Source organism: Lipotes vexillifer, unplaced genomic scaffold (genome assembly GCF_000442215.2).
Source record: "Lipotes vexillifer unplaced genomic scaffold, Lipotes_vexillifer_v1.1 scaffold496, whole genome shotgun sequence".
NCBI lineage: Eukaryota > Metazoa > Chordata > Mammalia > Artiodactyla > Lipotidae > Lipotes > Lipotes vexillifer.
In genome coordinates, this window is record NW_006786690.1 from 5,992,187 (window position 1) to 6,004,085 (window position 11,899).

At 37.5% G+C, this 11,899-nt stretch overlaps 1 protein-coding gene across 1 annotated transcript in view; it reads left to right on the plus strand.

The window, feature by feature from the left end:
* The window catches only part of EIF4G3 (eukaryotic translation initiation factor 4 gamma 3), a 161,357-nt gene that overhangs the window by 115,527 nt on the left and 33,931 nt on the right, over positions 1 to 11,899 (plus strand). The window contains exons 4-5 of the mRNA XM_007459222.1: positions 7,634 to 7,813; positions 8,605 to 8,719. Of these exons, the coding sequence (XP_007459284.1) occupies positions 7,634 to 7,813; positions 8,605 to 8,719 (295 nt within the window). The remainder of the gene's footprint in view (positions 1 to 7,633; positions 7,814 to 8,604; positions 8,720 to 11,899) is intronic.

Sequence of the window (11,899 nt, forward strand, 5' to 3'; positions counted from 1 at the left end):
GTGTAATTGTGGTTTAAAGTTACATATGTTCCTGTCCTTATTTTACTTTTGGATTTCACAAGAAATAGCAAGCGTTGGTTACATACTATGGCTGAATAGTCTTTGCATTATGAGGAGAACCAGGGAATTGGTATTTTAAAGTGTTTGTGGAACAAAAACATTTTGCAATATGTTGATATGTGATTTTAGTTCACATAATGTTCAAATTAATTGGATTTAGCTTAAACAAATAATAAGCTTCATAAAAAAACAGTGTGTGGCATCAAGGAGTATGTTACCTGGGGCAAGCATTGAAACTGTGCATGTTTTCCTATTGTAGTTTGGTTCTTTTTGCAAAAAGATTTAAAAAGAAGAAACAGCTGGCTTGTGTTTATCCCCTCCCTCCAATTATGACCTCTAAAGGTTTCTGTTCTCCAAGTTGTGCTGTTACATTTGAAGTCCTAGTCCTTGGTAGAGAAATATTTGTATTGCTCTAGACATTTTCTTAGATGTGGAAAATAAAATAAATGAAGGCTTTGGGTTTGCCTCTGGGGCCAGACCTGGCATATCAGGACCTGGCATTTAATGGATAGGAAATCTGGCCAAGCATCTGTGCAGTCTCATCACCAGAACTCTTGTATTTTTCAGAGCTTGATGTAGGCCAGTTATGGGCAGTTTTATCTGGTGCCTTTCTCACAAGGAGTTGTAGGCTTGCAGCAGAGACAGTGAAGAAAATATAGGTTGGGAGTTGGCATAACTGGGATTCAGTCTAACCTTTCCTGCAGACTAACCTTGGACTTCAGCTTTCTTATCTGTGAAATGGATAAAATATGCTTACAAATGATGTTATATTGAGGTGTTATTATAACAGAATGTTTCCTAAGGGTATTGTGGTGAATAAAAGTACCAGCCTGTCACAGTGCCTGACACATAATAGGCCCTTGATAAGTGTCAGTTTCCTTTAGCAGTGAGACAGCCTACCTTTCCCCTTTCCCGAAGCTATTTTTACCTATGAATGAAGTGTTCTCCAAGGATGCTTGTTTCCCAGACTCTGCATTATGATCTGATAGAACGCTTTCTTCTTCCTGACAGAACCCTTAAGGGTTTCTTTCCTCCATCTGACATAATCCTCTACCATAACACTGTCTAATAGAACTTCCTGTGATGAAGAAAATCTTCTGTATCTGTGCTGTTCACTGTAGTAGCTACTAGCCACATGTAACTATTGAGTGCTTGAATTGTGCATTGTGGCTGAAGAACTGAATTTTAAATTTAATTTAATTTAAGTAACTAAATATGGCTAGTGGCTACCTGTTGGACAGTTCAGCTATAGGGCTTACATTTCCTAATTCTTAGTGAAACTAAATTATGTGATAATATGTGTTACATGCAGGAAAACAAAGAATTTTACATGAATAACGTTCATTATAAATTGTTGTAAGTCAGCAGAATATCTGATTGATACTTGAATGAGATCCCATTATATGGACTCTTTACTACTTGTCCCTTTCTAACTTGTCAGAAAATCATAGCACTAACATTTTTCTTAAGTACTTAATTTTTTTAAAAGATATTAACCTAAATTTTTTAAAAATTAATTAATTTATTTTTGGCTGCGTTGGGTCTTCTCTAGCTGCTGTGCGCGGGCTTTCTCTAGTTTTGGCGAGCGGGAGCTACTCTTCGTTGCAGTGTGCGGGCTTCTCATTGCAGTGGCTTCTCTTGTTGCGGAGCCCAGGCTCTAGGAGTGCGGGCTTCAGTAGTTGTGGCGCACGGGCTTAGTTGGTCTGTGGCATGTGGGATCTTCCCAGACCAGGGCTCGAACTTGTGTCCCCTGCATTGGCAGGCAGGTTCTTAACCACTGTGCCACCAGGGAAGTCCCAACCTAACAAATTCTTAATTGAGATTCTTACTGTTTACCCCTCCAGTAGGTTGAACTACATATGCAAAAAGCTAGGGATTTCAGAAACATATTTTTTTTTTTTTTTTTTTTTTTTGCGGTATGCGGGCCTCTCACTGTTGTGGCCTCTCCCGTTGCGGAGCACAGGCGCCGGACGTACAGGCTCAGTGGCCATAGCTCACGGGCCCAGCCGCTCCGCGGCATGTGGGATCTTCCCAGACCGGGACACGAACCCATGTCCCCTGCATCGGCAGGCGGACTCGCAACCACTGCGCCACCAGGGAAGCCCAGAAATATATTTTTCATATGGTTTTTATTGCTTTGCAGATTAATAAGTACTCAGTGGTTTTTGACATAGGAAGAACTAATGTGATTGAATAAGATTTTTCCTGGTTACTGAAAATGAATAGGTGTTTTTCAAAGAATTTCTGGTTGTTATATAGTTTTTTAGAGATATTTTTGTCTTTTGATGATTCGAGAGAGCAAAGTCATGAGAAAATGATATATTCTAATTAATAGCATCTGGGTAATTCCCTGGTGGTTCAGTGGTTAGGACTAGGTGCGTTCACTGCCAGGGCCTGGATTCAATCCCTGGTTGGGGAACTAAGATCCTGCAAGCTGCACAGCATGGCCAACAACAACAACAAAAAAATTAACAGCATCTTCAAAAAGCATTTATTACCATTGTTATTGGCCAGGAAACTTTGGTAAAGCTATAATTACTACGTCTTTAGAAGGATTTTCCAAGAGGTAACTTTTTCCTTTTTGCTTCTAGAGTGTTTCTGTGAAGGTCAGCAATCTTAAGTACCCTATAAATTCACCCTCTGTTTTAAATGTATCCTAGCCCTTTGGAGCTACCGAAAGTACCACCTCAAATGAGGGCTGTCATCTTCCTCTGCTGTTTTCCTGGCATACTAGTGGACCATTGAAAGATAAAAGACTAAACAGATTGAAATCCGGTTTGGAGATGATACTCACATTGTACAAGGTTCTTTTCTCCTTACCTGTCCCGTTTCAGCATTTTTTATCAATGACTTGGATTAATGCCATGCCTGTCAAATTTGCCGATGGTCATGTAGTTTTGATATTGCATGATATATTTAGAATCCAAAAAAAAAAAAATCTGTGTAATCTGAAATGATGGGTTGAAATTAGCCAGATAAATTTTCAAAGGAATAAAACACTAGATTCCTATATGAACTTTAAAACACAACTATAAGAGTACACACAGAAATGAAGCGCATGACTTACTGCCAGGCTATATATAAAGAATATTAAAGAATTTTAGATGATTGTAACTCAGTACTAATTGGTAGTAAAATGTGGTTGACAAAAGAGCTCCTGTGATCCTGTGATTCTTGTTCATTAATGGAAACAGAGTTGGTCAGAATAAAAGAGATATATTGTTTCTTTACTCAGCAACAGATATTTATTGAATGAGGGTGTGGTATGGTCTGGGCAGACCTGGATATTTAGGTTTGTCTCTCTACTTTGAGAACTTCGAACAGTGGGAGAAGACTGAGAAAAAAGAGTTAGCTGGTTAGGGAATTTAAAAATCTTGGTTGGAGAGAGAAGGGGTGGAGGGTGGTGATTGGCTTGGAACAAAAAATGGTGATGTGTAAGTGGGCAGTGATGGCAGTCTTCAGATAACTCAGAGGTTTGTCACTCCTGGAGAGGAAGGATTTGACTTTGATGTGATTTTTTGGGGGTAGATGTCAGACCAGAGGGTAGATGATACAGAGGGATAGATTTGGAGCCAGTAGAAGGAGAGACTGTTGCAGTATCAGAACTCCATTTAACAGTAAAATGGAACTGTGTCCTGAGTTGCTAAAGTCTCATAACCTCAAAGGCATGTCATATAAGAGATTCAAACTTTAGGTATATGGTTAGACTAAATGGCCTGTACTGTCCTTCCAAAACAGGATAGTTTGATTCTTTTAATGATTCTTCAGTACTCAGTGGAGAGGAAAAAGGATTCAGAAGCGTTGCAAGCACTTTGGGAAAGCCTGTTCACATCCACACACTCTTTTCAGTAAGCTGTGGTTTGCTGCCATGCCTACTGACTATTAAATCTAATTCTGTATTTACAATTGAATGGTTAGGAGGGAGTACAAAAAAGAGAATCCATTTCTTTTTATTTCTTTGCATGTCCAACCGTTACACCTTTTCTAGTCCTGGAGATATTAGAACCTCTTGTCTGTGTGTGTTTGTGTGAGTGAGAGTGAGTGAGGAGAGAGAGAGAGAGAGAGAGAGAGAGAGAGAGAGAGAAAGAGAGAAATGGTATACTTTATAAAGGGAAAGACAAGCTCCAAATAGCCTTTCATAGTAAAAATCTTAGTGCAGTGAAGTTGAGTAAAAGTAGGCCTGTTAAATGTACCAAGGATAAAAAGCATATGAACAAGTTTCAGTTACTCTAAGGGAGATAGAGAATTAGAATCTCATAGGTAGGAGAAATTTGTTTTCCTGAATGATAAACATGGATTTCATGAGGTGACTGATGGAGTGTTTTTCTTACCAGAAATCAATTACAACTGAGGGATCTGCTACCCATCAGTGTAGTTTGATAAACATCCTGCCACATCCCTTCAGCCTTTGAAAAGAAAAGATTTCTTCTGACTGATGTCACTTGTTTGAAATTATGAAGGGTGTTCCATTTCATGAGAGTTAGAGTGTGTAACAGTTAAAAGTACAGGCCCAGAACCTGAATGTGTTTAAATTACACATGGCAGACCTTTAGCAAGTTACTTAATCTCCTTGTCCCTCAATTTCCGCATATATCTAATGGTGGTGTTAAAAATAGTACCTGCCTTAGAGGTTTGTTGTGAGGATAACTTAATATATTGATATATGTGAAGTGCTTAGAGTGGTATCCGGTAGCTTAAAGTACTATATGAATCTTCATTGTTGTTATTTAGTGTTCCTGTTTAATACAAGTTTCTACTTAGCTTCAAAGCTGAAATCTTAGTTTATTAAAAAAAAATATGGTATGTCCACATAACCACAGATTTTGTGTTTTACTGGCTTGGCTGTATGTTGATATTAAGAGTATCATTAGAAACATTTGTTTGTTTCTCTTTCAGAGCAGCTTAAGTAAAACAGTCTTATCCTATTCAGAAATCTCCTTGAATAAAATGTAATCTCAGTTATTCTAGACAGGCTGGTTAAAAATTCCAGCAGAACAGTTGGAAAATAGTGGTGAGAGAAGTATTTATGGGAAAACTTTCCCCATGTCTATTTTTCTTGTTCTGCATAAGTTAATGGACTAGTTTCCTCTCTCTCTCTCCCCCTCACCTCCCCGTAACACCATGTGTCTTAAGGCAATAAGTACTCTGACAAAATTTGTTGATAATATAACCACAGTGGATCATCACCTGTATCCGTTTGATACTCTCCTTGTCTTGCCTGCCCTCTAGAGTTCATGGAAAATGTTCTTACAGAATTAATCTTTTTATCCACTGTGGCTAACATCTAGTAGTGCTCAGTAAGTTGAGCCAGATGAATGACCCTCCTTTCCTTGAGTCTTGTAACAGTTTTGTGGCTCCTGTGATATATACACTGAGTTATAAAAATGGTTAAGTTCATTCCTGAAATGTGTTCACAGCTCACATTGATGAATAATAGATTCTGTCTGCTATGTAATTAGGAGAAGTGAAGTCTAGCCTGGAAAGTTTACTAGTCCAGTGTTCCTGGTTGCAAATGACAGAAATTCTTGTGTCTGTCACTAAAACTGTGTCAGTGGAGATAACTTGAAGACTATTGCTGTCATTGTGACCCAGCCCAGGTTCCTATGTTATCACCCTTGCCTCTTGTATTTTCTTTTCATCTTCACCAACTACTCTCTGTAGTTTCCCCCATCTGGTTTTCCCATTCACTTCATTCTCCTGCTCTACCTTACTGTCTGTTGCTTTTCTGTGACTTATTCTCTTTAGGGCTTTCTTTCCCTTGGGGTATGAGGGCTGAATGGGATGAGCCTTGGGCACTGGATCCCAATTCTTCCAATTCAGCACAAGATGACAAGTTACTTCCTACCACCTGTGGGTAGCTTGATGCTTAAGAGTAGGACATGATAAGACCCGAGTGGGCCCAAAGGTCAAACTTGCAGTTATTTGGACCAATAGCAACAGTCATGTCTGGAATTGTGAGACAACTCAAGAGACTTTGGAGCTAGACAGCATTTTTAGAGTATTACTATATTTCCCCATTTTAAAGCTATAAGTGGCCTCTTATATACCTGGTTAATTGAAAAGAGCAAGTTTCTGTCATGTGGAGTCTGGTAAAAGTTGAAAGGTTTAGGTATTTCTTAGGACTTTTGCAAACTTAAAAGTAACAAATGGCACTTCTACTGTTAACTCTCATCTCCATTGAAGATGGAGAGCAAATCATAGAGATGCTAAATAACTAATGCTGAGTCATATCATGGGGGAGAGCCAAGAGTAGGAATCAATAGTTCCAATGGTACTTGTCCACGAAGCATACATTTCCTTTTAAGCTGTTAATACTTTTGGCTACTATTAGAATATTTTTGCCACTGGATTTACTTACTTTTGATTAAATGTCATTCGATTCTTCAATTCCTTGTGCCCTTGAATTCTCAAGTAGAGAATTGTCATTCTGATTTTCTAATCTTCTTTCTTCTCCTATTATTACTAAATAGAAAGATATTTTTGTTGAGCTGCATGCTATGTCCTACCCCTTCCTACTGATCTATAAGCTTTTCCATTGGCTTTCTTTCTGTTTCCTGCTGCTTTCTTGCTTCATAATTGAAGGGAGGATTCAGACCCATCCAGGTAACAAACTACTGGTTCTGCATGGCCTCTTTATTTCTCTATTCTCTTATTATTATTATTGGAGTGATATTGATTGTCTGCTGATGAATACACGCATTCACGGTGGGAATTTACTATTGGTATATTGTTTCAAGGCTTTTAAGCCTGCAGTGAAAACCATAAACAACCACAAGTACTGGTTACCATTTGAAAGATTTGAGATGTGCTCCTTCCAGACCATTCTCAAGCCTGTCTAGATTTTCCACTTTTATTGCAAACTATTTGAGAAAGCAAAATTGGGTTGAGTTTAGTATGAGATTGCCACTATTTGCAAAATGAAGTCTTTTCGTATCATGTGACAATTAGCGTGGAACAACCCTACAGATGGTTTTAGTTTAATTTGACCTTGATAAACTGAGATGAAAATTTTTATGTCCAGAAAGATTTATTGTTATTCTAAATACTTTATAAATGACTTGAATGGTAGTTTTTTACGGGACTACTTTAATTTTTAATAAGTTGATAATGAGCTATCTACTCTTTATGAAAGAAGCAATGCTTTTATACAACAGAACAACTTTTAGAGAGATACCAACTATCCCTTTTGTTATATTTTACCCCACACTTCAAAATTAATAATTTATGGTATGGAATTTTTAGTTTAAATTAGCTGAGATTTCATTTTAAAAGTGAGGCTGCCCTACTGTTTTCACATGAGTGACAGCATTGATCAAAGCGTGAATCGGTGTGGCTGTGCCTCGTGTGGAATGCTTTTTGTGAACCCAGATATAGGCAATTAAGTCTCTCTTTATGTATGTTGTATTTCTAATTCAAGTTGATAAGACTTTTTTTTATTTTTATTTATTTTTTATTTTTTATTTTTTTGATAAGACTTTTATAAATGGAAAAAAGGAGAAAGCTCAAGATAGTAAAATTTACATACTGCCCTTGGTAAAAAAAATATATATATATTTTTTTCTCCCCTCCTCAGTTTTTCCAGAGGCCTCAAATACAGCCTCCTAGAGCTACCATCCCGAACAGCAGTCCTTCCATTCGTCCTGGTGCACAGACACCCACTGCAGTGTATCAGACCAATCAGCACATCATGATGGTTAACCACCTGCCCATGCCGTACCCAGTGCCCCAGGGTCCTCAGTACTGTATACCACAGGTAAAGTATCTCTCAGATCCGTGTGGTCCATCAGCAGAGTGGGGATTAACTCAGATTCTCATCATAGGGAACAGGGAGGGTGGCTGGTAGCTTTGGTTTTTAGTGATGTGTGAATGTTTCTGTTGGATATAAGTCTGAGCCATTTTGTCATTTTTCATAAGATCATAAGGAGATATTTCTTCATCTCTTAAAATTTTCTAAGGTGATAGAGAAATTGTTTTTATATCCTAGCTTTCTCCCAATCCCTTACCCACAACCAGCTGCTCTAAAATAGAGTCCATAACTACCTGTTCCAGTAATACACCATTCAGTGTCATTGAAAGCTATCAGCCTGAAATAATTTTACAATGAGCTGATGTCTGCCTGTGCCCTGATTTGCTGTATGGCTTTACCTAAGGCACACCTTTTTTTTCATCCTCATTACATCTTTTTTTTTTTGATTGAAGTATATTTGATATACAATATTGTGTTCGTTTCAGGTGTGCAGCAAAGTGATTTGGTTATACATAAGTATATTCATTTTTTTCAATTCTTTTCCATTATAGGTTATTACAAGATACTGAATATAGTTCCCTGTGCTATACAGTAATTCCTTGTTGTTTATCTACTCATTGCATCTTAATGGCAAGCAGGTGTTTTGAACGTGTTTAACAAAGTGGCTTTACCTCCTTTAAATGATTCTCTTACATACACATACACGCGCGCGCGTGCACACACACACACACCTTTATTTTTCCATAGTAAGCTACCTTCATGTTACTTCCTAAATGTCTGTAACCCCTCTCTTGCAGTACCGTCATAGTGGCCCTCCGTATGTTGGGCCCCCACAGCAGTATCCTGTTCAGCCACCAGGGCCAGGTCCTTTTTATCCTGGACCGGGACCTGGGGACTTCCCCAGTGCTTATGGTAAGTATGAAAAATTAGGCAATTTCTGCTAGTTTGTTGTGCTTATTTCATTTTGTTGTTTGGCAGGTCAGTTTAGGTAGTGAGGTTTGGTGGTGTGAAAGATTTTTAAATAAAATGTTGCAAACAGTTCTGACCTGAAAGCTTTTTTTTTTTTTTTAGAGCGGCTTACAAGGAAAGAATATTATAGAAACGTATTTAGTTAATGACACCTTCTGAAGGAGCTGGTAATTCTGTTGCAAAGAGCCCATGTCTCAAGAGTCTGATGTCTGCTGCTGGCTCGTGATTACCTAGATTGTTGCTGGATTTTTGCTGAATGCATAAATATACCTTATCTCCCTTCCATGATTTCTTTTTTTCTAAGCATTTACCACCATTTACCAAAACATTTGTTAATGTTTTCTCACTAGAATGTAATATCCATGAAGGCAGGGAGTTTTATTTGTTTTGTTTACTGCTATATCCCTAGCACCTAGAGAACAGTGACTGGTAGGCACTTAGAGAATATACATGGGATGACTGAATTTAACTCAGTATACCTGTGATTTCTTTTCTGCAAAATTTTGGTAAGATCTGTGTCATGGGGAGGTTTTGAGGATTAGTTAAATGGAAATGCCTTGAAAAATTACAAGTATTTTTAATGTAGAGAAGCAAGCACCAAGCTTATACTTGGTGTGTGAACCGATACTAAACTAAGGAGTAATGAAAATTACTTATTTTATTCAGTAAATTTCTACTACATACCACACTTGTATTTTTCCCTTAGAAGGCGAATTATAAGTGATAAAATCAGCAAATACTAGAAAAGTTAAACTTTAAGATTCAGTAAGGGGACTCTCCTGGTGGTGCAGTGTTAAGAATCTGCCTGCCAATGCAGGGGACGTGGGTTCAAGCCCTGGTCCAGGAAGATCCCACATGTGTCGGAGCAACTACTCCCGTTTGCCACAAGTACTGAGCCTGCGCTCTAGAGCCCACAAGCCACAACTACTGAGTCCACATGCCACAACTACTGAAGCCCGTGCACCTAGAGCCCGTGCTCCACACCAAAGAAGCCACCGCAATGAGAAGCCCATGCACTGCAACGAAGAGTATCCCCTGCTCGCCGCAACTAGAGAAAGCCCGTGTGCAGCAGGAAAGACCCAGCAAAAATATTAATTAGTTAATTAATTAAAAAATAATTATTTAAAAAAAAATCAGTAAGCATTGCTCTTTTCCATTACAGTAAGGACATATTAAAATGTTAACTTGTTCTTTTAAGATGGTAACCCACCCTAGATAAACATGTATCCACTAACTGATTTCCTAACATTGGGATTAGTGGCTCAGTTTAAAACCTTTATAGAATAATTGATGGGTATTAGAATAACCCAAGAAGGTTTCCTTTAGGTTTTGAGGTGAAATAGGCAAAGCAACCAAGTGTTAACTAGCTTTGCTTCTTTTAGAAAAGGAAAACCTTTCTGTTACTTGTGAAACTGCTGTTTCAAAATGATATACTGTAAAACTTCATTGAATGTCTCAAATATATATGTTTATTTAACATGGCTTTATTAAGTGGTATTTTTACTAAGAAATACTTGGTATTTTCAGAACAATATGTGTTTACACATATGTTTAAAAGGAAAATAATATATGCACATTACCCAGCTTTAACATAGAATATTGCCAGTACTGTTGAGGTACTTGTGCATCCCTTGAACTTAGCTTTAAGGCACAGTTTTCACACAAGTCTAGTGCCTTTGTATTGGTACTTGCTCTGAAAATTTAAATCCAATTAAAATTATTTTGAGGTGTAAAATTGGCTGTTGTTGTTATCTAGAATTTATTGAATAGAAAAACTTTAAGATGAGATTATCTGTCAGAGTAAACATGTTGAAATTAACAGTATTTCTCTTTCAAATCCATGTTGCAAAGGGAATGCAATTGTATCTGCGAATTTACAAAATTATTTTGAAAGGTTTCTCACTGAACTTTAGTCTCCTGTTTATTTACGGATCACATAAATGATTTTTTGACTCAGAAAATATCATTAAATAAGTCTGTGCCAGCCCTCTTTCTTGCTCTTGAAACTACTGCTGCAGTATATATGGAAACAATATAGATGAGTTTACTAGTAGAGAAATATTTTGATGATGTGTATATACAGTATTATAATATTTTGGTTTTATTTATTTCTGTTATATATAAGCCATATTTATTTATTTTTACAAAACAATAGATTGAGGTGCAGTTGTATCTCAGATATTGTTGATGTCTGTTCCTTTTGATAGATATTCTTTCTTCCCCAGGAAATTCTTACATAGATCCAATAGACATTGAGTAGGTAGTTCATCACCTAGATTAAAACACTGTTTTCCTAGTTTCCTTAAGATTAGAAAGACGATCTTAAGGTAGTTTTTCATTATGAAAGTAACCAAGTTGATGAAAAATACAAATAATGTAGGACATAAAAAGTTGAAATAACCAATTTTTGTCCCTCCTTACTCCCTAAAGCAATAATGATTTAACAGATTGAAACATATTTTTTTCATTCATATTTAAATAATTTTTAATGCAAATGGGCACATACTATTTTTAATGTTCTAAAACTTCCTGTTTTTTTTCCCCCATCTCACGACATATTCATGGACATCTTTCCACTTCATTGCCTATAGAATTTCAAGCTACATAGTATTCCATTTTAAGAATAAATCATAATCTAGTTCTCTGCTGATAGAAGTTTAGGTTCTTTTTGTTATTTGGGCATATGTTTTAGTTTTAAAGCCTGTCACTAGTTAGTATGTTTTTATCAGAATCAAAAGTTGTAATCTAATCATTCCCATCAATTATAGGTCCTCCAGCTATATTGCCTTGGTCTTATGATGTAGAAGCCATAAACATTCCCCTTTCTATTTCCTTTTCTTGGAATCTCCCCTTCTCTTACCTTTTCACTTCCATTTCTTAATTTCCCTCTGATCCTGATGCCTCCCCTTTCCTCTTCATCTCTCCTGTCCTGATCTGGGGTTGGGTTAAAGGTGGGTGTGGGGATGGGATCCTACTTCTGTGTTCCAAAGCAGGAGTCCTTTCTTCTAGGGCAGAGGACCTTCCTTTATCTGAACTGGCAAGGAATGAATCCAAGACTTGTTCCTTCTTGCTCTACTGCTGGAGTTTGTGAGTTGGGTGGGCTTCCCCCCCCCCCCCCCCCCC